General features: G+C 43.7%; 1 protein-coding gene across 1 annotated transcript in view; it reads right to left on the bottom strand.

Moving 5' to 3' along the window:
• LOC119459404 (MMS19 nucleotide excision repair protein homolog) overlaps window positions 1–25,857 on the bottom strand; it is a 55,810-nt gene that overhangs the window by 17,640 nt on the left and 12,313 nt on the right. Inside the window, exons 7-16 of the mRNA XM_037721196.2 lie at window positions 22,710–22,771; window positions 19,676–19,837; window positions 19,308–19,385; window positions 19,132–19,218; window positions 18,284–18,317; window positions 18,090–18,220; window positions 11,199–11,277; window positions 7,400–7,607; window positions 2,110–2,201; window positions 1,912–2,031 (exon numbers count right to left, since the gene is read on the bottom strand). Coding sequence (XP_037577124.1) covers window positions 1,912–2,031; window positions 2,110–2,201; window positions 7,400–7,607; window positions 11,199–11,277; window positions 18,090–18,220; window positions 18,284–18,317; window positions 19,132–19,218; window positions 19,308–19,385; window positions 19,676–19,837; window positions 22,710–22,771 — 1,053 coding nt within the window. The remainder of the gene's footprint in view (window positions 1–1,911; window positions 2,032–2,109; window positions 2,202–7,399; window positions 7,608–11,198; window positions 11,278–18,089; window positions 18,221–18,283; window positions 18,318–19,131; window positions 19,219–19,307; window positions 19,386–19,675; window positions 19,838–22,709; window positions 22,772–25,857) is intronic.

Raw genomic sequence — 25,857 nt, 5'->3', positions numbered from 1 at the left:
CTAAAGCGTTGGTGTGAAAGGTGTTCTTTGAAAAGCAGCACATACCCAGGGCACTTGTGGTGCAGCCTGCTAAAGCATCGGGTTGCTGACCTTGTGGAACTCCTGTGACGTGGGTTTGATTGCACTCGGCATCGCAAGAACTTAAGGGATTTTTTTGGTCATTCTAGAAGGGCACATTTACAGTGGCACATACCTAATTACCCAAGTTGGCATCAAAAACGTTCATTGAAGAGCGGCACACATGTACTGGCACAGTGACCCAAACTGGCATCAAAGAGGTTCATTGAAGACCAGCACGGACCGAGTGGCACATACCCAGTGCTCCAAGTCGGTGTCAAAGAGTTTCTTCGAACAGCGGTGCCTACCAAGTCCTGCATTTACTGTGACCCATGTCCCAGTGACCCATGTGAAAGAGGTTCGTTGAAGAGTACGTATATACACACTGGCACACGCTCAGTGGCCCAAGTTGGTCTGATGGTTGGTTTCGAACCCAATTACCTCAGCACAGCAGCCCAATGCGTTAACCTCTCGACCACGAACTACCGAGTGACCCAGGTAGGTGGGAAAACGGTTAGATACAAATATACAAACAAACATAGACAGATATAGCCCCAAGAAAGTGTATTGACACAGATAATGACACAGATGTTGCAGCCATCACGTGACCACAAAATTTGGTGCAAGCGCATTTAATGCGCGTTGCGGTAACTCGCAGACTGCAGTGTAGCTTTGTATCAAAGGGACTCCCGTTATTTAAACCCCTTTATGATTCCCTTGGTGCTCAAACCTAGAGCATCAGGTGAGAAAATAGTATTCGACAAAAGCGGTAACATTATTACAACATGGGCACTTCAAATTACTTTAAACCGAATGTTTTTAGATTCAAATAGAACTTGTTCACTGCTACAGTGTTCCTCGTAAGTGACATGCAGCCCGTTCGAAGCTTTCGCATTTACATTTCACAACACGCACTCACACTGCCATATGCAAAAGAACCACACACAAATAAAATAACCACATTCAATCAGTAAGAGCAGGCATCTCCTGACGCCGGCTGACCGAGCCAGCAAAGCACGTTTGGTCTAGCAGCCCCGCTGGCAGGTATAATTGTGGGATAAGTTGAAGATACGCAAATCACAAGCCTCCCACAAAACAAGAGCACGGGTTAGCGGGAGTGCTAATACGGTTGTGCATTATCGCACGTGAATGCAGCATGACACAGGCTGGAATGGTGCAAGACTCTATGACTGCGGCTACTTCCGATATCCTGAGGCTGGAGTTAACAAAACCCTGGCTGTTACCTAGCTGCCACTTCCCCCTAAAACTGGCCTGAGCACGTACCCTTGGTGGTTGCACTCAGTCTTTTGGGAGGAATTTCTATAGTGTTGGCACAGCTGTACCACCCCTATCAAATGTAGCAAGCCCCACAAATAATTCATGTACAAATCAAAAACCAACACAGCACTTTCCGATGTTGCCATAAGAGCATCTGCATAAGCTAACACACTCATACAACACTATGCATCCGTAAACAAAAGTAGCAATGGGCAGATCTATGTACAAAAGAAAGTTCTGTAAATGCTGCAGGTTGGAAAAGTTGGATGCCATTTATCTTGAAGAATATGAGTGCAATGCTGACATGGATAAGAGGAGATGCATTTTTGGGACATCCTTCCTATCCTTGTAAGTTTTCGTGCTCTTATTCGTCAAAATAAACTTTGAGAAATTGCTTAAGTAACTGCAGTGCAAAAACACAATGCACAAAAACAGGGAAAATTTGATTTCTAAATGTGTCCATGCTGTTTTCCTTGTCCCTATTGTACCATGTCGAAAGACATGGTAGAATAGGGACAAGGATAATTTATTTGCTGCAATAGAGAAAATAGAGCTTCTTTAGTGATGAATGCTCACCTTTAATAGCACACACAAAGTGTTCTTCAACAAGTGGTAGCAATATAGACAGAGATAATGTGCTACCAGCACACGCAGTGGCCATTTTCATGATTCGTTCAGTCTTGGCAGGGTGGTAACCTAATTCAACAAAAAGTGCAAGTAAAAAACTGGACTTGAGGCTACGGCACGCATTAATAGATATAAAACTCTGAATACCTTTTTCAATTTCCTGCTTTAGTGTGCACCATATCTCTTCTGATAAGCTAGCTGTTCTTGCAGCTGTAGCCAGTAGTAAAACATGCTCATCCCTGAAAAGGCAGGAAGCCAGTAAGCAGCCATTCAAAGCACAAAGGAAAAGTGCATTAGGCCTTCATTTATCGAAAACAGTTTCAAAAATCAATGTGTGCACAATTATTTCACACACTACATTTGTACTCAAAATTTTTCATATCCTGTGAGGTGTGTGAGCATTATGGTAGATAATATGTCACTGGTGCACAAAACATACATGCATCAAAGCTCAAGGGCCAAACTCAGGCTATGTCACAGTCCAAAGCACACAGCAGAGTAAGAACGCACTATCACAGCAAACAAAAACATTCACCATTTGGGCTTACTTGGTTTGATAGGTGACAAGGGTGCAGATATACTGGGTGTGTCAGGGAAAACTCTTAGCAATTAATAAATGCAGCACAAAACTTAAATAGGTGTCTGACACACGAATAATGAGACAATATGTTTTGGCAACAAATATAATTTGCAGTGGCAGACATCAGGATCTATGTGAAATGGAATCATTGAATGCTTGAATGTGCTTGTACGAGCACTCAGTAGAAACAAGCTTTTTAGCACAAATGAACAGGTTAAAAGATGCTGGCTATTTGACCAATGTACTACATAGTGTGAGCAAAATAAATATCAGTAGAGCACAGAAACAAAACAATCATTCCAGCCTTCTAGATGAAGGACTGCTGTTATTCTTTATATACACCGTGTGTCCCACAACAAAATGAAAGTTGCGGTGAAGGCCGAAGTGAAGGTAACGTTCAGTACTCCCAAAAATCTGTGAGAAATGTAAGAAAGTGAACCAAGAAGAAAGCAAAGAACAAATTTGTTCTAAAAAACACATTGAACGTTTTGTTGAATGCTGCACAGATGTTGTGCATAAGATTCATTTTGCTCATGTGCAGCCACTGCTACGCTGAGAAAACGGGAAGATGTATCAATGACCGCCTAAAGGAACATGCTGTTTTACTAAAACAATCCCCTCACAATCAGCTCACCATCTAATGTTAAAGGTGTAGCTGCACTCCTAACTTTGAAAACTAAAATAGTAAGAAATCACCATGAACAGTGCACCCGCAAGATATTAAAATTTTTTTAAAACTTCACACGTGAAGACATGCAACAGCTCTCCAATCCTCTCACTACAGACAAAGAAATCGTTTATACTATTTCATGCTGATGTTTTTCCTTCTTTGTCCATGCCTTCCACGTAACTATACAGTTATACCTCGATATAACGAAGTATTTAACTTTTTATAGTTTTTTTTTTAATAGAACAGCATGTATGTATTTTGAACCTCATAACGAAGTGAGATTAACACGATTTCAATATAACGAAATTTCACTGCCGCCGTGGAGGAATACCAAGGCAATAAATGGAAGCTTCTGCGGACGCAGAATGGTTCAATTAGATGTGGCTTCTTGTGAATGCACCTTAAATTGCATGTCACGTAACCAAGAGTGGCTGCTGAAGAGCGGAGCAGCGTTAAGTCCAAGTGAGATAAGATCCTATTGCGACCCTCGTGCTGTGTGCTTTAGGTGCGAGTGAAAGCGTGTGATGGTGAGCCAAGAAGAATGGTGGCTTGATCAGCGCCGTCTTCTCACACGAGCAAGGGGAAAGGGGGGGGGGGGTCTTTTTTCAGCATAGCTGTGGCTGCACATGGCTGTCAGTGTGGCTGAGCGCATACGCAGCCCGCGCGCCCTGTTTTAGAGTAATTTGCCGTGTGTGTAAAGACTGGGAGAGCTGAGATGGCGTGGCATCATGTGCCGTCTTCCCGCACACTTAATGCTGGAGGTTGCGCAATGTCGAGTTTCGGAGATTCGTTGAAGCTAGAGGCAGACAAAGCATTCGCTCCCTGCTGCCAACGCTTTTCATGATAGCGACTTACCACTGCGGGCGCCACTATCAGCCACATCGGTTGAGTGAACATGAAAGTGTGGCTGGCTTCGCTTCGTACCGCCAATAATTATTAAGATATCCTCGGCACAGCATGAAACCATATCTTTGATTGCTGACTCTCAAGTTCAACAAAATGATGCCTTTTCTTATTCAAATTTGCTTTTTCCAATTGCCCGATAATTCAGAACATTTTGCAGCCCCTTCCATGTAAGACAAAAGCCATCGGCAACTGTACTCATTTGCATTAAAGATCGAATTTAAATATAACGAACTTTCTAAATAACGAAGCAAAGTATTGATTTTATCGACTTCGTTATATCGAGGTTTAACTGTAAATGCCACTTCGGGAAATAAAGTGTTCGGCTGTCAGTCAGCACTCTATCCTTGTTCCTTCTGTGTCCTCTATCGTGCTGGTAAAAAACCTACTCTACAGAATGCATGCTGCAACTACAAAATTAAAGTCAGCCAGTATGCAAAGCATGTCCATTTCCTAGAATTGCATCTAGCGCAGCTATTAAAGGGGCCATGACACATGTCATCCAACTATTCTCAGTATATTATTGTAACATTGTAGAGGGGCCAATGTTAGAGTCGCTTAGGAGCGAGCCGGATATTGTGAGCGGCTCTTTTTAAAGAGCGAGTGAGCTGTGGTTCAGTAAAAGTGAGTGGCGGTTCTTTTGGAGAGAGGAAGCCGGTTCTCTCTCGTTCAGTGAGCCGTGCCGAACCATTCCGTCAGAGCCGGGTCAGAGCTGAGCTGGGTTTTGAGGTTTCGTTTTCTGACCGACGAGTGGTGGCCGGCGTGGGCAGGCTCGCGCTACTCGTACTCGCTAGCAGTGTGTGGTGTGCGCAGCAGTCCCTTTGGTTTTTTGTGAGTCCTATGGTGTGGCACCCGATGCCACCGAAGGGAGAAGTAAAGAAGCCTTAATTGGCAAAGGATGGTACTGTTCGTTGCCTGCTGCTGTTCGAACGAAGTCTCACGACTCTCACCGATCGCACATCGTGCACTTGTGCAACAACACTTCGAAGATGTTCTTCCGTGTCATTAAAGACAACCGGTGAACGTACAGTTTACATCCTGGTCTTCATTTGTGCTAATTAGTTTAGTCATGAAAATGTCACCCATAGCATCCACTTCAGTGCATTTTCTGAGTGTGTATCATTAGCACGTCAATAAAACGAGGCCAATGATCTGTTGTGTTGAAATAGAACTTGATTTTTTTTTCTTTTTTGTCCTGGCGCATGATGGCATGATCGCCAGTATTGTGCGTGCGCTCAAGAGAAAAAAAAACGAAAAAAAAAAAAAACGAAAGGTACGTGCAGCAGTTTTGTGCATCTTTCGTATTATTTTGTATTGTACTTCAAGAAATGATTTTGACATTCATTTTGCATGGTGTTACAGCTCACTCATATTATAGTGAGCGTGCCTATGTGAATAAATGAATTAAGCTGAAAGATAATTTACAATAATTTTATGTTGTTATTTTGACCAAAGTTGATTTTAAAGTACCACAAAAACAGGCAAGCTCCTGTAATGACGATGAAGTTACATATTTTTTTTTTTTTCTGAAAAAAGTATGTCGCATTCTGCCTGTTACAGTATGATAAACTTTTGATACCCAATATGAGAAAAGAAAGTTTTATTACAACTAAAAATTCACGCTTTTAAAGTATGTAAAATATTCTCTAAACATAGCGAAAACACCAATAACATGGTTATTCAATTATGCATATATCGTTTTTTTCAAAGCCAAATAACTATAGAATATGCACAGCACAGGTTACACATTTAAGTGAACCGGTGAGCCGTTCAAATGAACCGGTTCATTTCAGTGAGCTGAGCCGTTCCGAGCCGCTCACTGAAGTGATCCGTTTTGCCCATCTCTAGCCAATGTGGTTATATACTGTGGGGATGCGCGACTCTCGCGCGTCCCCTGCTGTTGTTTTCTCCGCATAGCTCGCGTCTCTTGTAGTCTGGCTTCTCCGCGTGGCTAAGCGCCGGAGGTGGTCATAGTGGTTGCGGCGCGTTGCGAGAGATGGTGCGAGTGTCGCAATGCTAACGCCACCGAACGGCGGGGTGACTTGGGAGAAAAAGGTCGAAAGCGCTTCCTCTTTGGCTTGGGATCGGCGACCAACACGTACAAACGTTTCGCGCGTGCGCCGGCCGCTTCGCGGGACCGTCTCGCGAGGCTAAGAGCAGGACACCGGTATGGACGAACACGGATCGTTCGAACGCGCTACCGTTCGCGTGACCGTACACATGAACGACTAGGCGATGGTGTCATAGCATGGAGCGAACATATTCACTCGCTATGTGGTCGTGGTGAGTCGGACTTCCTTGATTTGCCGCGGGCCCTTATGTGAATGTTCTATTGGTAGTAATTCGGCTAGCGTGCATTAGTGTATGAAAGGCGCAATAAATGCCCTTTTGATTGTTTGCACTACTGTGTTGTCGTTCCTTTGTCCCAGGAGCCCGTGTGAGACCCCACAATACACAGACAAAAAGCTGTACTCTCAGTGCACATTATAATTCAAAATTTCAATTTGAAATTCTCTTAGCCCTCTAAGCACCTCCCACAGATGGGGACCACAGATGGTTTGTGCGATGTCAGAAAGTATGGGGCCACCACTAGTAAGTGGTCTACCACGAAACAGTCTGAAAGAGCATCAGACGTCTTGGTCCACACGCTTGATTTGGCACCCAACGGCGCAGCAAGGGAGTCGCCATTGAGTTGCGTCCGCAATTCGTTCACTATAAGCACAAACCAGAGAACACCCACAGAAACCATCTCGCACTGACTGCCGAGACACACATGCAAAAACGAAACAACGAATGGAAACCGTGACATATTCTCAACTCCTGCAATCACTTCCAGAGGTTGCAGTGCACAAAAGCATGGCCTTCATGATTTGCTTCCGTTAATACAAGAGAGCCATTGCTGGGGGTGCGATTTCATTGTCACCAGTTAGTGTTGCCAGACTCCTGTACAGTTCAACTGCAATATTAAAAATTTGAAATACAAGTTGTCTACCACAGCAATTGTGCTCACATTTGGCTTACTTGCTGTGGGGTGCATACAGTTTAACATGCAATATATAATTCAAGCTCGAAAAATGAGTGTCGTAGCCCCTTTAAGAAATACATACTGCAAATGAGGGGGAAAATGCATTACTGTTCCAGTTCACAATTTTCCCAACTGCATTTTTTTTTTTTTTTTGTGGTGCAGAAAAGCAATAACTGGAACACCAATGTGTTTTGCCACATGTCTTCTAATGCTAGCTTGTATCCACATCTTGAAAGTTAAAATGCTCATGACATCTTACCGTGGTGCAGGAGCGTCCTCACATGTTGCCACATGGAGTAGTAGCCCCTTTACTATCTGCAGCTGTGATTCTGTCAAGAAGCCCCTAATTGGAAGCACAGTGTGAAGAGCTGTAACAGCTCGTAAAGCTAGCTCATCATCACTGCCAGCCAGCAGAGTGCACAGCAGGTCAGCCAGCAGGCCAAGCAAACGGTACAGCTCCGGTGTCGCTGCATAGTTGACCAGAACATGAGGGAGCTAGTTTTACAGCAAAAATTTGTATGTAGCAGAAATGCAACTTTTATTTCTGATGCATGAACTACATTTATAATACAGATTGCACAAGAAAAATCAGAAAGCGCACAGTTAAGCCCACCTCTGGTACATAGAGCATGGAAAATTATCTGAAGTAACCCATCTTCATATGAAAGCGTACTTTTTGACATAACAAACAGCTGAGCAAATGAAAGAGTTTAACTGCTAAAGGATTGTTTGAAAGACAGTAGTTAACAATGCATTCAGTACATCTCTTTTAATTACATCGAGGTGAGACAATTATATACATGTCAAGGAAGATACAGTGTAGACTGCTTATAACGTAAGTCGCCGGAGTCGCGAATATCCGCACTATAACCAAAACAACTATTTTATTGCAATAATGGACACTCCAGGCGCATTTCTGCTGTTACTGTCACCATGCTCTAGGTTCCGTATTCGCTTACTAAATAAATTAACAAGCACGGTGTCACGTGCGCGCAAGCAAACATGAACACATCTCGCTCGTTGACCGTGGAAACGAACTGTCAAAACGCTCGAGTGACGAAGCGCGGCGAGCGAATTGACCTTTGTGCTATCATGCCTCTCGCTTCAACACGACCTATAAGCGGCGAAAACACGGCGCGCGGCGGACTTTTCCCGTCACAGATTACTTTCAAGATAGGGCCAATGCGATCGTATCGCCGAAGTGGATCATCGCAGATTATGTCCTGCTTCAGTCCACTGAAACCGTTCCGCATTGCTTTGCTGGCGAAAATCCTCTCATTCTGTTTGCGCCAGTCCCGAACGCAAGTTTCAGATTCTCCGAACGCCCGTGATGCGGCCCGATTTCCGTCCGTCTCCGCACACATGATCACTTTCCTTTTAAATGCGGCATCATGATGAACTCGGTACTTCATGCTGATGGAGCAGACGCAGAGAATGTGAAGACAGACGGTAGACTATTGCCTAAGCACATGTACTGCAGCACATGGAGGAAGCTACGGTAGCTAGGCTCGAGAGTAGCTAGGCTCGACGCGCAGGCGAGGCGGCCATTTTGAAATGCCGACGGCTATATGGTAATGCAGATTTAGGGTCGTACTTGATTCTAACCCGCACTCAATTTTTGGACCTGTTTTATCGGGAAAAAAAAACTATGCGTTAGATTCGAGTAAATACGGTATTTGTGGCTTAAGGGGAGCATTCGCCATCTAGGTTGACGGCTGAACTTCCAGGCAGCCGCACTGTAACCGGTATTTCGTATCCCACAACTGCACTATAAGCGATACGCGTATACGTGATGTGAGAAAATTAACAGGAGTCTGAAAAGACCGTATTATATCCGGTCCTGCACTATAAGTGGTTACATTATAAGTGGTCTATACTGTATACCTACTTATCAAGCAGCCTAATCTAACAATAACTTCCTGGAGCCATGGCCAAGTGGTCTGTCTGCAGCACTCCTTTATGACACCAATATTTTGAAATGAGTAACACAGATTCCAACTTAAGTTTTATCACAGAATGTCCTACAAAATCTGCTGACTTTGATATACATCTGTACCAGTAGCGTAGCCAGAAAATTTTTTCGGGGGGGGGGGGGGGGGGGGGGGGAGTGCTGGGTAGGCTACGTACTTACACAGACTTTTCAGGATGGTGGGAAGGGGGGACCCACACCCAATGTGCCACCCCCTGGCTATGCCACTGACACCTACTGATACTGACTAGCTCAAAATGTAGCATCAGTATTAAAGGGAATCCAAAGAGATGTCACATGCAACCTAAGTGAGCCTCTGGGCAAGCAACAGATGTTTAAAGTGATAATATTTTAATCTATGCTCTCATATGCACATTATCCTCAACATTCATACTTACCACCTGGCACCTCCACTATAGGCCCTTGCGAACGTACAAGAGCAGATAGCATTGGAGGTCTACTTCATGGTGGCACTCCTATGTTTGTGTTTGTTGCACAAGTCAACAATTCCGACCACAATGGTTCTGTGCCTAAACTCTCATGGAGTTCCTTATGATTAATACGATTAAGATTAGAGCATATTGAAGTATATGCCAGTGCTACTGACAGGTGGTGAGTTGATGGGATTGCTGTCACTGCTGGAAAGTAGGTGCAGACAGGAAACCCAAGATATTCAAATTTATTCAATGGCCTTCTAAATCTCCACCTGTTGATGTTACTTGCTTCTCATCTTCCTACAGAATTCAGCCTGGGTATGTTTGCCAGAGAAGATGCAAAGTGTGTTCATAGTGTTCTTGTTCTTCACGGGCTTTAACCCTTTGAGGGTTTTTGCCGAACCTGTCCGGCACCACTGATCCGTCCCGCATGGTTTTTGACGTACGTATACATATGGCGCTGATCTTATGTTTGATATTTCGTGCGTATTCAACACCCCTGTTTGTTGAGAGGTGCTGCCATCTCTATAAGTCGCCTAAAGTGATTTGAAATTGCATTTTAGCTCATCGGGGCACACAATTCAACTTGTTTACCTCAAAGCCCTTACTCACGTTGTCACACGGGTGTCTGCTACTACCAAGGAGTGCGTGGAGGAGATGCTATCACTTTTTATGGCTGTCGCTGTCCCATTTTCGGTAGCTTAGATATAGCCTGCACACCCAAAGTTCAGAGATAGTAATACATTTTCTTTTTCATTGCCTTTGGTCATGGTTACCCTTTTGATAGCAGTTTGTGTATTCCTGTACACTGGGGTGCGTGCAGTCTTTATTTCAGTATAGCTGCACACAGTGCCTCTTGTCGGGGCGACTGCTCAAGCGTTTCTTCTTCTGATAAAACAAGTTTCTGGGACAACAAATTGATAGCCATAATTTATCCTAGACATTTTTCTCGATCTCTTACTGTACTACGCACTTGTGGGTATACTGTCGAAACGAGTAAAGCATTTATGAGACAAAATATTGCTTGCAATATATGTTTGCTGTATATTCATGAGTTTTCAATCATTTCCTACCACAGGAAACTGCAATAAAAAAAATTGACCACGGGAGCACGGTGTTAGCGAAAAAATTTGAGCCTTGAAGGGTTAATGTTAGTCAACATCAACAAGCACACTTTAAAGATAGTAGCTTAGCTGCTTAGAAGCTTAGCTGTTTATGAGATATTAAAAACATACTACTGCCATTTTCATCTGACCTGTGATGATGTGCAAGGGCTTTTAGGCATGAAGGACAAGGCTGGCCAAAGATTGCCAATAACATGGCATTGAATCATGAATAATAGCATGACATGCAATTATTAACATGTAATGTGGCTGTAAAAAGGCTTAAAGAAACAATATATTTTGCTATTCTATAATGATGACTAATGGGCATTTATAAGCATGTACAATGACCACTAATAAGTATTGATCCTATTACGAATCTCCCTTTATGTTCACATTCCTCCCTCACGCAACACTTCTAAAAGTACTTGTAAAAAATGTCAGAAAGTGCAACAACAGAAGCCTCACAGGAATCATCAGGACCATAATAACAAAAGGATCCAATTTGAAATGACAAGCACAATAAGATTCTACGCCACATTGTCCACTCACCCTCTTGGTGATTGCAGAGTGCTGCATACGACGACAAGACAGTAGTGGTACTTTCAAGGACCAGGACTGGCCTCAAGCCCTGCAAAACATTCAGTTTATGGCAGACTGCAAGACAGCCTTGGAAATCTGCAGTCTAGTGCAAGCTCTTGAAGATATAATATACTCTGCTCTAGTGTGCTGCTTCTACCTTACTCTGGCAAGATGTCTGACCACTCTTGGTTTTCACGAGATAGACATTTTTGAATTTTTCTCCTTTTATAAGTAACCCTCTGACTTGCTTGATTACAATTCTCTCACTGTCATACCTCATACATGTGAACTTTATGCAAAAATGTGATGGCCTAGTCCATGCTACTATGTTAACCCAGTGCTCAATACTCCTAGTGAGCAAGTGCATTAAGGCGCTGCTGTGTTGTTTGCATTATTAGAATAAATTGTGGAGTTTAATGTCCCGAAGCTACACAGTGGGCTATGAGGGACGCCATAGTAGAGAGCTCCAGTTTAATTTTGACCACCAGGGGGCTCTTTAACACGTACCCAGAGCATGACATGCAAGTGTTTTTGCATTCCTCCCCCATTAAAATATGGTTGCAGTGGATGCTGTGTGCACTGCACCATTAAAGCTAAAGATGCTTAAGGAAAACCAAAGCACAGTGAACCAACTTTCCACTGCATCCCTGCACCCTTGTCTGCACAGAGTTTCATACTAAAATTAGAGGAAAATTTGGGACTGCAGGTGTTTAACCACTGTGGGAATAATGGGTAGTACATAGATTGTCCTACAATTTGACATAGATTCATTGAAAAAGCATGTTGCAGCTTCTTTTAGTGGTCCTTGTGGTTCAATCGTGTTGTGTACTAGCCACACATTACTTTTAGAGCAGTTGATTGCTTCATGTTCACAACTAATTCATTGTATCAGGTAATTTTCAGTGCATAACTAAGTCTCGAAACAAACCCTTCAATAGATCTAGTTGATGTTGGAGCAGTAACACTGGCCATGGGTGATTATTTTTTATTGTCTCTAACAAACCTTTTTATTTGTAATGTTCTCAATGCTGTACAATGGTAAATTAGAGGCTAAGTGAGGACAATCATTGCTATACAATGAATTCGTGATGACAGATTATGGTAAGAATAAAAAGTCAGACAGTCATTTGAAGCTGACCATGGGATAAAGTTTAGACAAATGCATCTACTACCTATCGTTATTAATTAGAAGTATGGCAGAAGATCACGAGACAGACAGCAGCAAACACAACCAGCGCTGACTTACAAAATATTTAGTTGAAGAGGCACACAGCATATAGTATATATATAACTCCATGATCACAAGAATATGAAAGTCACAGTGTGCTACATCGTGCACAGTTGCAACACACAGAGCATGTGTGGAACCGACATGTGTTGATGAAACATCATGCACAGAGTAGAACAATGTTTCCAACTTAGAGTGTAACTCTCACCAAATATGTCTAAGCAAGCTTAATTCTTCTGTTGACAGGGCTATTGAGGGGGTGCTAACACAAGAATCACATAAGTGTGGAATGTTTTCAGCTTTGATGATTTTCTAAGACAGACTCGTGCTTGCTCCAAATAGTGTACTCATTAAATACAGGACAGCAATAGCAGGATTTACCATAGGAAGCTAACCACCCTTCACATGCACATTTGACATTATAATAACGCACTATCAGTCTATTGTTGGTGCAGCAGTCAGTGTGCCTGACATAACATATTCCACCCTTCATTTCAAGGTTAGATAAAACACTTAACACAAGCTCTTTATCCACTAGCCCAAGAACAAGCACTTTAAGCCAGACTACTTCTACAGCAGGCCATTTCCTTTCCTGTCAAACCAATGAAGAAGCCATTTTTACATGTATGAGCCTCACTGCTACTGCAATCTGCTAGCAAAGAATGCCTTCATACAGTCTCCATACAGTACGAAATGCATCATGCTGCATTCTTAAAGGGCCCATCACCAGGTTTGGCCATTTTAAATAGACAAGTGCAGCACATACATCACGCACTGACAATCGTATCTGCAAAGTATGACAGCGCTGTGTCCTGTGAAAACATCCGAAAATGCAAACCAAACGCCACTCATCCTCCTTCTCAATCAAGTGGCACTTCCAGCCAGAGAGTCGAGGTAACACGCACAAACACGCATAAATCGCAGTCCTAGCAACGTCACTCACCAAGACACATTACCATACTTCAGTAAATTGGCCAATGCAGAATGCACAATGCCACCACCAGAAATGTGCCGCTCAGCAAAAAAGGAAGAGGAAAAAAAAGGACCCAGGGCTCGTCATGTGAACCAGACGCGGTCCCTCAGCTCCGGTATGGGAGAAGGTTGGGAAGGAACATTGCTTGAGGATGCTACTTGAGGCAGATGGAGTGAGTGTGTCTGTTGGCAGTATGGTAACAGGGCATTCAATTTCTTCTATCTCCTCCAATATTAAACCGATTAAAAAAAGTTATTTTATAAAACGATCCCTAGAAGGCGTTTTAGAACTTCCAAAGTATTACTAACCACAACAAGAGATTTTAGTGATAGGAAAGAGAGAGAAGTCAACAAGAGCTAGTGCGCTCTAGTCTGCTGCTCTGCACTAGGGAAGAGGGAGGAGGAGTGAAAGTATGGGAATGGATGATAATAAGAGAAGCAGTAAGTGCTTATGTACATTAGACTGTGGCCCTACTAGAGCCGCTCGTCTAGTTTCGTGTCATGCAGAAACTTGAACAGTGCTTTGTAAGGCCATGGGTCGAGAAAAGCGTCCTCAAACAGTATTTGCCTGCCATTGTTGGCTAGGGAATTATCCAAAGTCCTTCGCTCCAGCATATATGCTGGGCAATCGCACAATGTGTGTTTCAGCGTTTCAGGTGTCTGACAGTGTTCGCAATCAGGGCTGTTCGACTGGTCAATGAGGTGTGCGTAGCAGCGGGTGAAAACAACGCCCAGCCTAATCCTGAGCAGCAATGACGCTTTGCTCCATGTAACCTTTGGGGTCAAACAGAATTTACTGTCTGGGTCAATCATGTAGGCGTCAGTGGATGCAGTCAACGTGGGCTCTGTATGCCTTTGTAAGGTCCTGCATGGGTGGCTTGATCATTGAGTTGGTGCCAGGTCACAAGTAGGCAATCCGTACTTCATCAGAAGAGAATGCCAATCTTGCCTCACTGACGGCGAGTTCATTTCCAATCACACCACAATGACCAGGCACCCATTGAAAAGTGATCAAGTGGCTACCTCACTGGGCACTGTGATGAAGTTTGGCGATTTCCAACACAAGCAAGTAATATGGTCCTTTCGTTAAAAAGCATTTTAGCACCTGCAATGCTGATTTGGCATCACAGAACACCGTCCATTTATGAGGTGTCTGCATTCTCATAAAACGAACAGCTTCCCATATTGCCGCCAGTTCCACAGCCATAGATGTCGATTTGTGGTCCAATTGAAATCTCCGGGTAATGCCAAGTTACAGGATAACAAATGCAGCCGTTGTGGCAGATGGTGTGACCGAGCCATCGGTATATACTTGTACAGTCCCACTATATAATGTAAATATATTGGACAGGGTGAGCTGCTTCAAGCTGATGGAGGAAACGTGGGACTTCTTCAAAATTCCACGTATTTGAAGAACTCACTAGTGGTCTCGTGATTGTCCATGGAGGTGGTTCAGGGATGCTGGTGGCTTGGAACCTTGCAGGTATAATGCTTGCGTGATATGCAATTGTTTTAGAAAAATCACAGTCAAGGTTGTTTCTTGGAGTGATGACAGAGGATGGTGTGAGTGTCTGGTCAGCAGGCGAAGATAGGCTCGCACAGGTTCACAGGACCTGTATACGTAGACTGGGCAAGCCCATGCTTCCGCTATTGTGCCCTTAGTTGACGTGCAGCGAGGCAAGCCAAGGTATATCCGCAGTGCTTGTGCTTGAAGGCTCTCCAGCATGCGCAGACAAGATGACCCCATGTTAGATAGCACAAGCAAGCTGTAGCGTATATAGCCCACGAAAAGTGCCTGGTACACTTGGAGCAAACTTTGTTCCGAAGGGGCCCATCTCAGTCCAGATATAACACGAAGAATGTGTATGAAGTTGTCAGTTTAGTCCTAAGCGCAGTAACATGTTTTGTCCAAGAAAGATTGCGGTCTATTATGACACAAAGAAATCTGTGGTGGGTGACTAAACTGAGCGCACAATATCCCATCAACAACAATGGGATATTGTGACATTGATTTGCACGTGAATGCCAACATCGCACACTTAGTTGCTGGGAGTTGCAGGCCTTTACGGCGCAAGTACTTTGCTATGATGGTAGCCGCACGTTGAAGCCATGCACGCACTTGTGGACATGCGACCCCAGATGACCAGATACAAATGTCATCCGCGTACGTGTAACGAAGTATGTGCTGCATCAGGTAGCTCACGTGCAAGGCCCACCAGTATAACATTGAACAATATGGGGCTAAGGACGCCACCCACCATGAGGAACACCCCTACGAACGTCATGTCTGCCAGTCTCGCCATCCACAGTAGACATGAAAAAGGTGTGGCCACTAGAGTATAACTAAAATTTGCAATGGGGCCTGGTGAGGGGCTTTTCAACACAAACATCAACAATCAACTGCTGCCACTGGAACACCCCCCTCGCAGCCTTTCCCTCCTTTTCAGTGCTCCTACTGCACTCAAAGCTGTGCACATTGTGCCTAGGTGGAACAATGCGCAATGTGCTTCACCCATCAACATGCCAAGCTTTGCATCAGGATGACCTCGAGATTGTGTGGTGCAACCCTTAGTTGTGCTGTCCATCTCAGAGGCCCAAGGGTCAGCGCTACCGTGATCAATGCAGTGATATTGTTTTCCACCACCAGATGGTGTCACCGACCCCTCAGTGAATAATCTTTCTGCTTTTGCCGGAGACACTGCTCCGTCATGACGTTCAATGAAATCGGCACAGTAGCCATCGTGTTTTTTTCTAGCGTAAGAGTAAGGAAACGAAGTGGTCGGGTCCTGAAAAGTTGAAGGAAAGGACAGGCAACCTTTCGAGCGAAATTGTGGGCTCCCGGCTACATGTACAGAAATAACACTTGGTTCAGGTGTTCATGATATATTAGTATTGCCTAGTGACTATGCAAATTTATTTACCATGTCCAAAAAGTCTTGTGAAACTCCTTAAACACTTAGTTTCATGGTTTGAAATGTTCAAACAACATGCCAGTACATCAGGTATATGACAATGACAATAGCACCAGTGAGTCCTGCAGTGCTTTGACTGGTCATGAAACCTGTGCCAGATTTTGCTTTACGAATGCCCTCCATTACGTTCTGGCTTTGGTAGCAATAGCCTCTGCCCCCAAGCCACTTAACAGACTTTTGTTGTTGTTTTCTCCTTTAACATATGTCTCCTACTTCCTTTGGATTGATAGATCTTTGTCCAAATATATACAGAACTCTGCGAATACCACAAACCAATGCAGTACACTTACAATAACATAAAAAGCACAATAATGCAATAGTTATATAACTGCTTATCATCATAACTGGATTGCTTTTGGAGATGCTACCCAGCAACATTTATGCGTTCATGCCAGCAGCAGCACTTTTTTTTTTTTTTTCATTAATCTCAAACGTTCTCTGTTAACATAACAGGAGGATTGCCTTTACTATTATTTTTATTTGTGATTGTGAGAAGAAACAAAGGGAAAGGAAAATTCTACTGGAATGGCCAACATCTGAACACTGGACAGCAGAGGGGAGGGGGTAAAAAGTCGACAACATAGGAGAAAATAGAGAGGCAGGAACAGTGCGGAAGGGAGACAACAACAAGGAGAAGAGAAGCCACTTACAATATTGTACCAAGGAAAGCGAGAGGTAAAATATGTATTTACAGGAGCCTATATATATACGCATACAACAGGCAATATGGAGAAATCCACACACGAGCTGAGGTGCACCTTCATTGTCTTTCTTTCACTGCGTCCTCGTGCGCGCGCTTGGGTAACGGTCCCGTGACACAACTCCCTGGCGGCAGGAGCACCGACTCGGTGCGGTTCAAGGACACGAGAGACAAGTAACAAGGGGACGACGGCTAGGGTTCACGGACATAGTACGGTTTGAGCCGCACAACGTGCACAATTTCACATTGTGGACGGCGAGTCGACGATGTCAGGGTTTGGAGAGGCGCAATTTCATAGGTGAGGTCGGTGACTTGTCGAAGAACACGGTAAGGGCCTGTGTAAGGCAACAGAAGTTTTTCTGAGAGTCCGACTCGGTGTATTGGAGACCAGAGGAGAATGAGGGAACCTGGCGGAAAATGGTTGAGCTGGCGATGCCTGTCGTATAAAGCTTTCTGTCTTGCTTGTGATGTGGCTAATCGGTGACGAGCAAGCTGACGGGCATGATCAGCTATTTACAGTACTTACAATAAATAAAAAGCTGCAGGAAGTTCTGTGCTTGTGGAACTGTCGACACTGTGTTTACTAGTATATTTTACTACAGCCTCTTCAGAAAGCCCTCTTCGTATGCTGCTGGCATGCTTTTTACTTTGAACCTCACCTCACAATTCTAACACTTCATTTTATACTTTCTGCTACTTGCTCAGTAGATGTGTCTAAATTTTATTTATTCTGCCAATGAGTCTTGCAGTTTTGAAGAGGCTGAAATATTCGCCATGCAAGGATCCAACTTCACTTAAGCCAAAGTAGCCTGAATTAACTTCAGCAATTATCCTGTTAGTCCTAGCATGACATACCACAGTAGTACTAGTTTCTGTCCTGGGACTGAATATTAAACTATAAGTCATCAAACCATCTCGTTCCACAAGCATACATCACCATCTTTGCCCAGTTGTATATTGTTTTTGTGAGACCTTTTACTAATACTTACTTCATTCTTTGACAGCAGCTGAAGAACACTGGGCAGTGCTTCTACAAGGGCAACTGAACAGGCTTCTGCAGAAGCGCTTGCAAATGCTTCCAACGCTCTGCCCATTCCTGGGACTTCGCCTCGTTGCAAGTCTGCAGGAAATAACAAAAAAGCAATTATTCATTACCCACTAAGTCAATATAAAAGAAACTCACCTTTCCAAACAGCCTTGAAGAGTGCTGTCAATGCCTGCAAAAAATTATAATGCTCAATCTCACTAGTCAGTAGTTAGGTTAGAACACAGACCTCGACTTAATGAACATGAATAACAAATTATCATGTATAACAAGGCAAATTTAAAATTTGCAAATCTTTGTGACAATATCAGCTGGTATGCGTACAACAAATATTGGATACAGCGAAGTATTTTCATGCCTGACGCGACTTCATTAGAACGAGGTTCAACTGTACTGATGCATGAGGAGTAATAGTGCCAATATCACACACCATGATTTCCAGCGGTGAAAAAGTTTATTATTATTAGACTTTTTCACTGCTAGAAACAATAACGCATTACTCGGTCAACCAACTAGCTTCCCTATGAGCATTAAATAACTCAATGTCATATAAGGTGACTTCATCATCAATAGCCCAGCTTTTTGATGCACTTCATAGTAGTTGCGCGACAACACTACACAGGATACGTACACAACCACATGAATTACATAAGTGCGCCAGAAGCATGAATTTCATCCCATTATAGTCAACAGACTCACAAATTTGTTGGCAGTGCATTTTCTTTTTTTTTTTACAGACACTTCTGCAAATTCATTATAAAAAGCCAACATGCATAAACAAAACTTCGAAGTAAAGTAAGTAAAATAACAAAAGTAGCTTTACAATGATGTCACATCTCCGCTACATTACATTGTTATCTGGTTATGTACAGATATATTAGGAATCAGGTTTTGCTTACCTAAATTAGAAATAGCTCTTGTAGAATTATCTGCTGTGCTTAGCGAGCTATATTTACAGTTAGCATATAAAGCCTACGACAACTCACATTTTTGTGATGAGAGATGACTCTTGAAACACTTGCAAGACAATTGAGGGCAGTGGGAATGATGGCCTCATGCCTATTCACAAATACCTATGAAGAAATGTTCAAATTCAATTATTCTCTATGTAGGCTAAGAAAAATATTGACACTGATAGCTTAATTGGTAGGCTATATCTTACCAGGTTGTGTATTTGTTTCCATATAAGTATTGTCTTTTCAACGAAACAGGCAGGGGGAAACACTTTGGCTCCGTGAATCTGACGGAAAAAGAAGAGATGGCATTAAGGCACCAGATTGTTTTCAACAAATGCAAGTTTCAATCAACTCGGTACTGCTTTCTATTTCACTGCAAGCTTCATACCCACATATTAAGGATATTGAAGATCATATACTGACATGACTATGTTACATCTGAACCTCAGTACACCAGAGCATCTTTTAAAGCAGCTTTCAGAGGCCTCATGCAAATGCTGCAAAACAAAACGAAGTAGCAGATGCAGCAACCTGATTATATGCATATATATACAGGCTTAGTCACAGAACTTACCAAGAGTTTCAGTGAGTCCAGCTTTGCAACAGTGAGATCAGAATCTAGCTTTTCTACAGCCAGTGGTACACAGTACTTTCCAAAACCAGCCGAAGCAGTCATACACAATAACAAGGCTTCAGCCAGATCTTCCCGGCTAATTTTGCCTGTATCATTGGCAGGCTGCAAAATTGGGATAAATGAAATCGTAAGCAAGATAATATAAATTGAAACACAAATTCTACTATTAAATTTAGATATGGTTTATTAATATCAATGCTGCTACATGTACATCTAAGTGCAAAAAACTGGGATGCACATTTACAACCATTACAATATGCCCATCACCGAGTGCAGTTAATGCCCAAGTAGCATTTCCTTTAGCAATAGTATTTCTACAATTGACAGCACACCACTCAAGATGTAGTTAGCAAATGCAGGGCTTTGTGTACTTGGCCATGTTAATTTGCTTTGAAAAATGTGTGTCACTTTAAACCCGCAAAAGCAAACACCACATCCTTGGTCTATTTGTGTAGTTTCAGTTTCAATTTCACCATCAAATAAGCATATTTACCCGAATGAGTTCTGTAGTAATTTATAAGATGGAGGTGGGTTCATTAGAGAAAAAAAATGTCACAGTTTCGCCCTAAGGGCGAAGCAATGAATGCGATAGCAACATAGCAATGTCATATGAAGTAAGGTGAGCGGGTTTGGTAGCAATATGAATTGTAGTAAACATGAGCTGATTAAGTAAGCAGGTGTGCTGCGGCGTAAGTAGACCGACATGAAGAGAGACTCGATGACCACGAGAAGGCGCGTGTAAAACGGTGGTGTTGATGAGAAGCGCTTCCCGTGGGCAGCGCGTGCGATAAGGGACACACCTGTAGCTCTGCACTGCCGATCCAGGCAGCATTGCATGTGTAGCGTGCGTTGGAAAATGTGGCCCGACTATTACTAACTGAATGAACAAGCGTGGTGTGAGCGCGCACAAACAAACGTGAATAGATCACACTGAATGACTGCAGACAACGACTGTCAAAACGCTGGCAGCAAGCGCATATATATGCCGCAGCGGCGAAGGTACGTGCGGTCTATCGCTTCAACGGAAACTGAGCGGCGAATGCACGGCGCATAAAGGTCAGAGCCGTGTGGAGATAAGCGACGGTGCGAGCGAGCGACGAGCGCGGTTGTTGGCAGAGTAGAAGTGCGCCACCTCCCCCCTCCCCCCCCCCCCTCCCCGCTGCCTCCGGCGCTGGCTTCCCTGCTTCCTTGCTTGCGCGTGGGAGATTGAGTGCGTTCGCTCTCCGTGATAGCGCGCGTCCCCGCACGCTTCCGCTCGGGCATACGGCGCGCGGCGAAGATTTTATCTATAGGGAACCTCACGGCGACGACGACGGCGACGACGACGGCGACGCCGACGGCAGAAATCCGGTTGAAGTGTCCATATAATTGCTATCGCAATAACAAATTGTCATCTTATGTGAATGTAACAAATACTTACAAAGGAAACCTTTAAGTTCCTCAGAAAGAAAGCTCAGTATGAATTTGAAGAAAAATGTATCACTATACCAACAGAGCTGTTCAGGAGACGACTGCTCATCTCCTGATTAGCTCAGTTGGTAAAGTGAATGCCCTGGTCAGGCAGATGTATTCTAGGTTTGATCCCAAAACCCGAGGCATTATTATTTTTTTTTTTTTTCCAAATGCGATGCTCTTTTTCTGAGGAACCCATATGAGATTTCTTTGTAGCTTTGTAACCACATTCAGGTGGATATCAACTTTTCCTTTCACTACATTTATTTGCCAAACTTGCCTCGTTCATGCTAATGTTAAATATATATATATATATATATATATATATATATATATTATTTCAGCATTAACTGCAATAGGCTACAGCAAGCTGAGGCACAACACTACAAGCATTCACTGGCACACTAAGTGAACATCATACCATCAAGCTAATCTCATCAGAAAAGGCAACAATAACCAAATGCAGTTTACAGCAAGAAAAGAAACTTCCCTTTATATCAAATATTGCATAGTGCAAAGGACATAGCATTTTCAATGAACATGAATGCATTAACAACTTCGTAGTGGCAGTGCACGAAAAGGTCCGTCAAAGACGTAAAAAAACAAACATAATAGTTCCCTTGCGGTGGTCTGCTCCGGACCACCGTCAGTTGCACTTCCCTCCTCGAAGAGGCAAAACGTGTGTCAAGTGACCTCCTGAACAACACTTTGCGATGTGGTGAAAGCAGCTTTAAATCATGGATCCGGGACCTCAAAGAGGTGCGACATAATGTCCTAAAGCATTTCTCTTGCATTTACCACTACATCACTGGTGACCATTTTTTTTTTTTTTGTTACTGGTCATTCTGCATCAGACCATTGGCCTCCTTTTGCTCACATCTGCTGGTGGGCTTAGTAGTGTCCCATTTTTAATATCGGATCTTCCTTGGTTCACCCAAAACAAATAAAAGTACATCACCTTCAGTAAAGTCTAGCTAAATATTGAGCAGTCTCTTAGCTGTGCCATCTGTTGGAATGGTGGCATGGCCCTTCTGTTATCTGTTAGTGCATTGCATTTGATTTCTATTCTAAACTATACCATGACAGTCTGCATAGTGTTCCACATTTTTAATTCGCTGTTGCCATAGACAACGGCACCCATTTTAATTTATTTCAAGAAAACCGGGCAACTGCCATCACTAAAGTTTACACTGGACAAAGTGGACCCCAACGGCCACTGTTTACATTTGGCAAAAATGAGATGACTGCATAGTCTGCAGAGGCACCTGGGCCTGCTTCCAATCGAAATGCATGTTTGTAATGGGAATGCAAAGTAAAACATTTACAACAAAAATAACTGCACAAGAATCTCCTGTAACTGTTCTCGTGAAATGACAATCACTAAACATTGTGTAAGCTCTTAATACTGCCCTTCATAATAACCTAAATTTGGAATGGTCCAAAGTCAATAACTTCGTGACATTTTCTGCCAAGGCAAAAGATTAACAACTTAAAGATGATAGATGCAGAAAGTAAAGCTTACGGGATTGAAGTCGATAGGAAAATAGCATGCACACACTTCAAACACCGATTCTTCTAGTTCACCTGGAAAAGAAAGCATTCACAATTTCAAATGCAGGTACAGTTGGTTTGTTTTAAACCTACTTTCAAGTTTCATACTTTCAAGAAAGCTTTTGAAAATATGAGGGAGCAAATATGCAACATAGAAAAGCAAGCGCTACCAATCTGTACTGCTGGCTTCAAGAAAAGAATGAAGCAGCTGCAGTCATCAAAGTGCAAACACTGGCTGGAATGAAACGTGTTTTTTACAGCTAACACTAGAGTAACTCAATAGTGTCACACAAAGAATTTATAAATGATCAAGAAAAGTAAGTTCAGAACCGACATACAGAGACAACCAACGCTAGCACAAGGCTATGTTTAGTTGATGCACAAAGATACACAGACAATTCCATCTCATGCTTCATGAGCACAGCGATACTGACCACTACACAGTTCATGCAAAACAAAAATGAAAATGCACCACTGGCCACATGAACTTGTGCAGAATAATGGGGCCATAACATGGTTGTCGAACTGTCCTCAGTTTATCATTGTAACCGAGAATAGAGGGGCCATTATGGTCATACACACAAATAAACTGGGCTTTTACCACACATTTCGACCCTCAATTTTAATTTAAGGGGCCCGAACCAGTTTCTATAGAAGTGGAGAAATGCATTTGAAGTAAAATAGGTTATTTCAGAAATAATTTGCCGCAGAAAGTACTTCAATGCGTTCAGCAGAAGTAGTTATTGGCAATCAAACACAGCATTTGCAGTGCTTCCATTCCTTCTTTAATAAGTTGCATTGCGAAGGCTACAGCGAAGCACGTGTGCCCACAAAGCTCCGGCTACTCAACGTCACCGTGGCGCGCAGTTCAAATTTGATTTTGGATGTTAATGTAGACGCCGCTACTTTTGGTTTTGGCACCTACGACATGCCAAATGTAAGCGAAACGCGGTTGTCCTCAGCGAGCCGCAGCACGCTTAGCCAGTGGACTCGCCATGGCACCTTGCGGCAGCCGCAGTATCTACACTACGTAGCAGACCACAACTACATGCAACTGTAGTGCGTATGCGCAGCGTCTGCGTTGTGCACAACAGGGCTTGAGTGCGTGTTCGGGCTCAATGCTCCAGTCAGACCGTGCTAACGTGGTGCGGACCGGCTTTGTCCTTCACCAGATTGACCGACGAATAGTTAGTCACATCCAACTTCGCATTCTGAAGCGCTATCAATAAGTCTGCAAAGGCTTATTGATACATAACGTATCGTTATGATACATAACGTATGATACATAACGTAACCATAACGGTGATGGACACAGGCCATCACCGCAGCGATGGCCTAGCGGTAGAGCATCCGCCTCGTATGCGGGAGGTACCGAGTTCAAATCCTGGTGCTGCCGGGATCCCACCGGTTTTTCTAATGGGTAGAGATGTCCCCTGGCCTGGTGCTCGGCTGTTGTGGGGGTCCACATCTCAAAAGAGGGCCCAATAGAGATTTCAGCTCTTGTCTCTGGGCGCCTCTTGTCCAACCACAGACGGCCTTGTAGACGAGCATCCGCCGCGGCTGTGTAAGGCAAGTGCTGCCGCCGGGTACCTACCGGTAAAATAGGTACAAGCGCGCTCCCGGCCTGGTGCTCGGCCATTATGGGACCTCAACGCTTGGAAAGGGGTGTTTGACCTCAACCCGAAGGTGCCCCCACCTCAATAGGTGCTTGGGGCGCCACATGGGAAATGACCGCCATGGGAGCGGCCCAGACACCACTTTTTTTGCCGTGCTCACGTTGGTTTCGACGGGAATTCAGGGCGCAGGCTCCTTTCCCAAGCGTATCACCCCTGAAGGAAGCCGAACGCCAGGCCGGGGCACACTTGTACCCATTTGAACCAGTGGGTGCCCGGCGGCGGTGGGAATCGAACCCGCAGCCGAGGCGGGCGTTCTACCACCAGTAGTGGCCAGGACTGAGCTCGCACTGTCAAACATGCATGTAGTCTGACCTTAAGTTTCGCGTGGTTCGAGGCTAGTTGAGCATTCGCAGCTAGCCGAAATTAGAGGGTGGCCAAAGTTTAATTCTTATACAGGCGGCCGTGGCCGAGTGGGAGCAGACTATAGTCGGCTTTTTCCGGAAGTAAGTAATTATCATCAAAATTCAAAAGCAGATTTTCGCTTACTTCAGCCTGTTTATTAAACTTCATCAATAAATATACACAGCAACAGTAGAAAGAAGCGTACAGATCCAAACACCCTTCTTGATTGATGTCAGCTATTGGCCAATAGCAGCAGCGTTTTCTAGATGCTTTATGCAGAAATAAAGCATCCAGAAAGACTGAGGAACATAGCTTCTGTTGAAAAGAGAGCGTTTCAGAGAAAGGTGACTTCGCGCTCCACTTATGAGTTCCACACGCCGCGCACGACTGCAAAACTTGGCTGAGATGTTCACAGCAGCGTATGCTACCCACGGACTATGTTTTTTCACCAAGTCCGAGGGGTGGTTCAGGATCCCTTTAAGGTCCTGAACCACCGTCCCACCTGTCAAGCCATGCCATTTTGGAATGGCTTGTTTGACGTCAAGAAATAGAGGGCCACCAATGTATCATCTGCTCTGAAACATACCGAAACCATGTGCATGCTGTGCTGGACTCTCCCGAGGTGCCTGAATGCGTACCCTTTCCTCTGCTGAAAAGAAACCCATTGGGGCACCCTACTCTCCCTGCTCCACATGCTCTGGCACCCAACTCCCCATGCTATGGCATCCATCGCCATTGCATTGTGCCCACAATTCTTTCACTCACACAATAACAACAGCACAAACCAGAGAATGCCTTCAGAAATTATCTCTAGCTAACTGCCAAGTTGCACATGTGAAAACAAATTCACATGTATACAGTGCACATTGGCCACCCAGGATGCTCCCATCAGTGTTGCCATACTGAATTTCAGCATAAAAAAAAAGTTTAAATACATATTTTCTGCCACACCTTATGGGATAATATTATGACAGCTCGCTGTGGAACCTGTATAGTTTAACATCCAATGCATAATTCAGGCTAAACATTTGGTGTCTCTTTAAACAACAAACAGACCTCAGATGAGCAGGTGCCATGACATACAGCGGGCTCAAGCAAGCC

Source organism: Dermacentor silvarum, chromosome 1 (assembly GCF_013339745.2).
Source record: "Dermacentor silvarum isolate Dsil-2018 chromosome 1, BIME_Dsil_1.4, whole genome shotgun sequence".
In the NCBI taxonomy this organism is placed as follows: domain Eukaryota; kingdom Metazoa; phylum Arthropoda; class Arachnida; order Ixodida; family Ixodidae; genus Dermacentor; species Dermacentor silvarum.
This window is presented reverse-complemented; position numbering and strand designations above follow the sequence as displayed.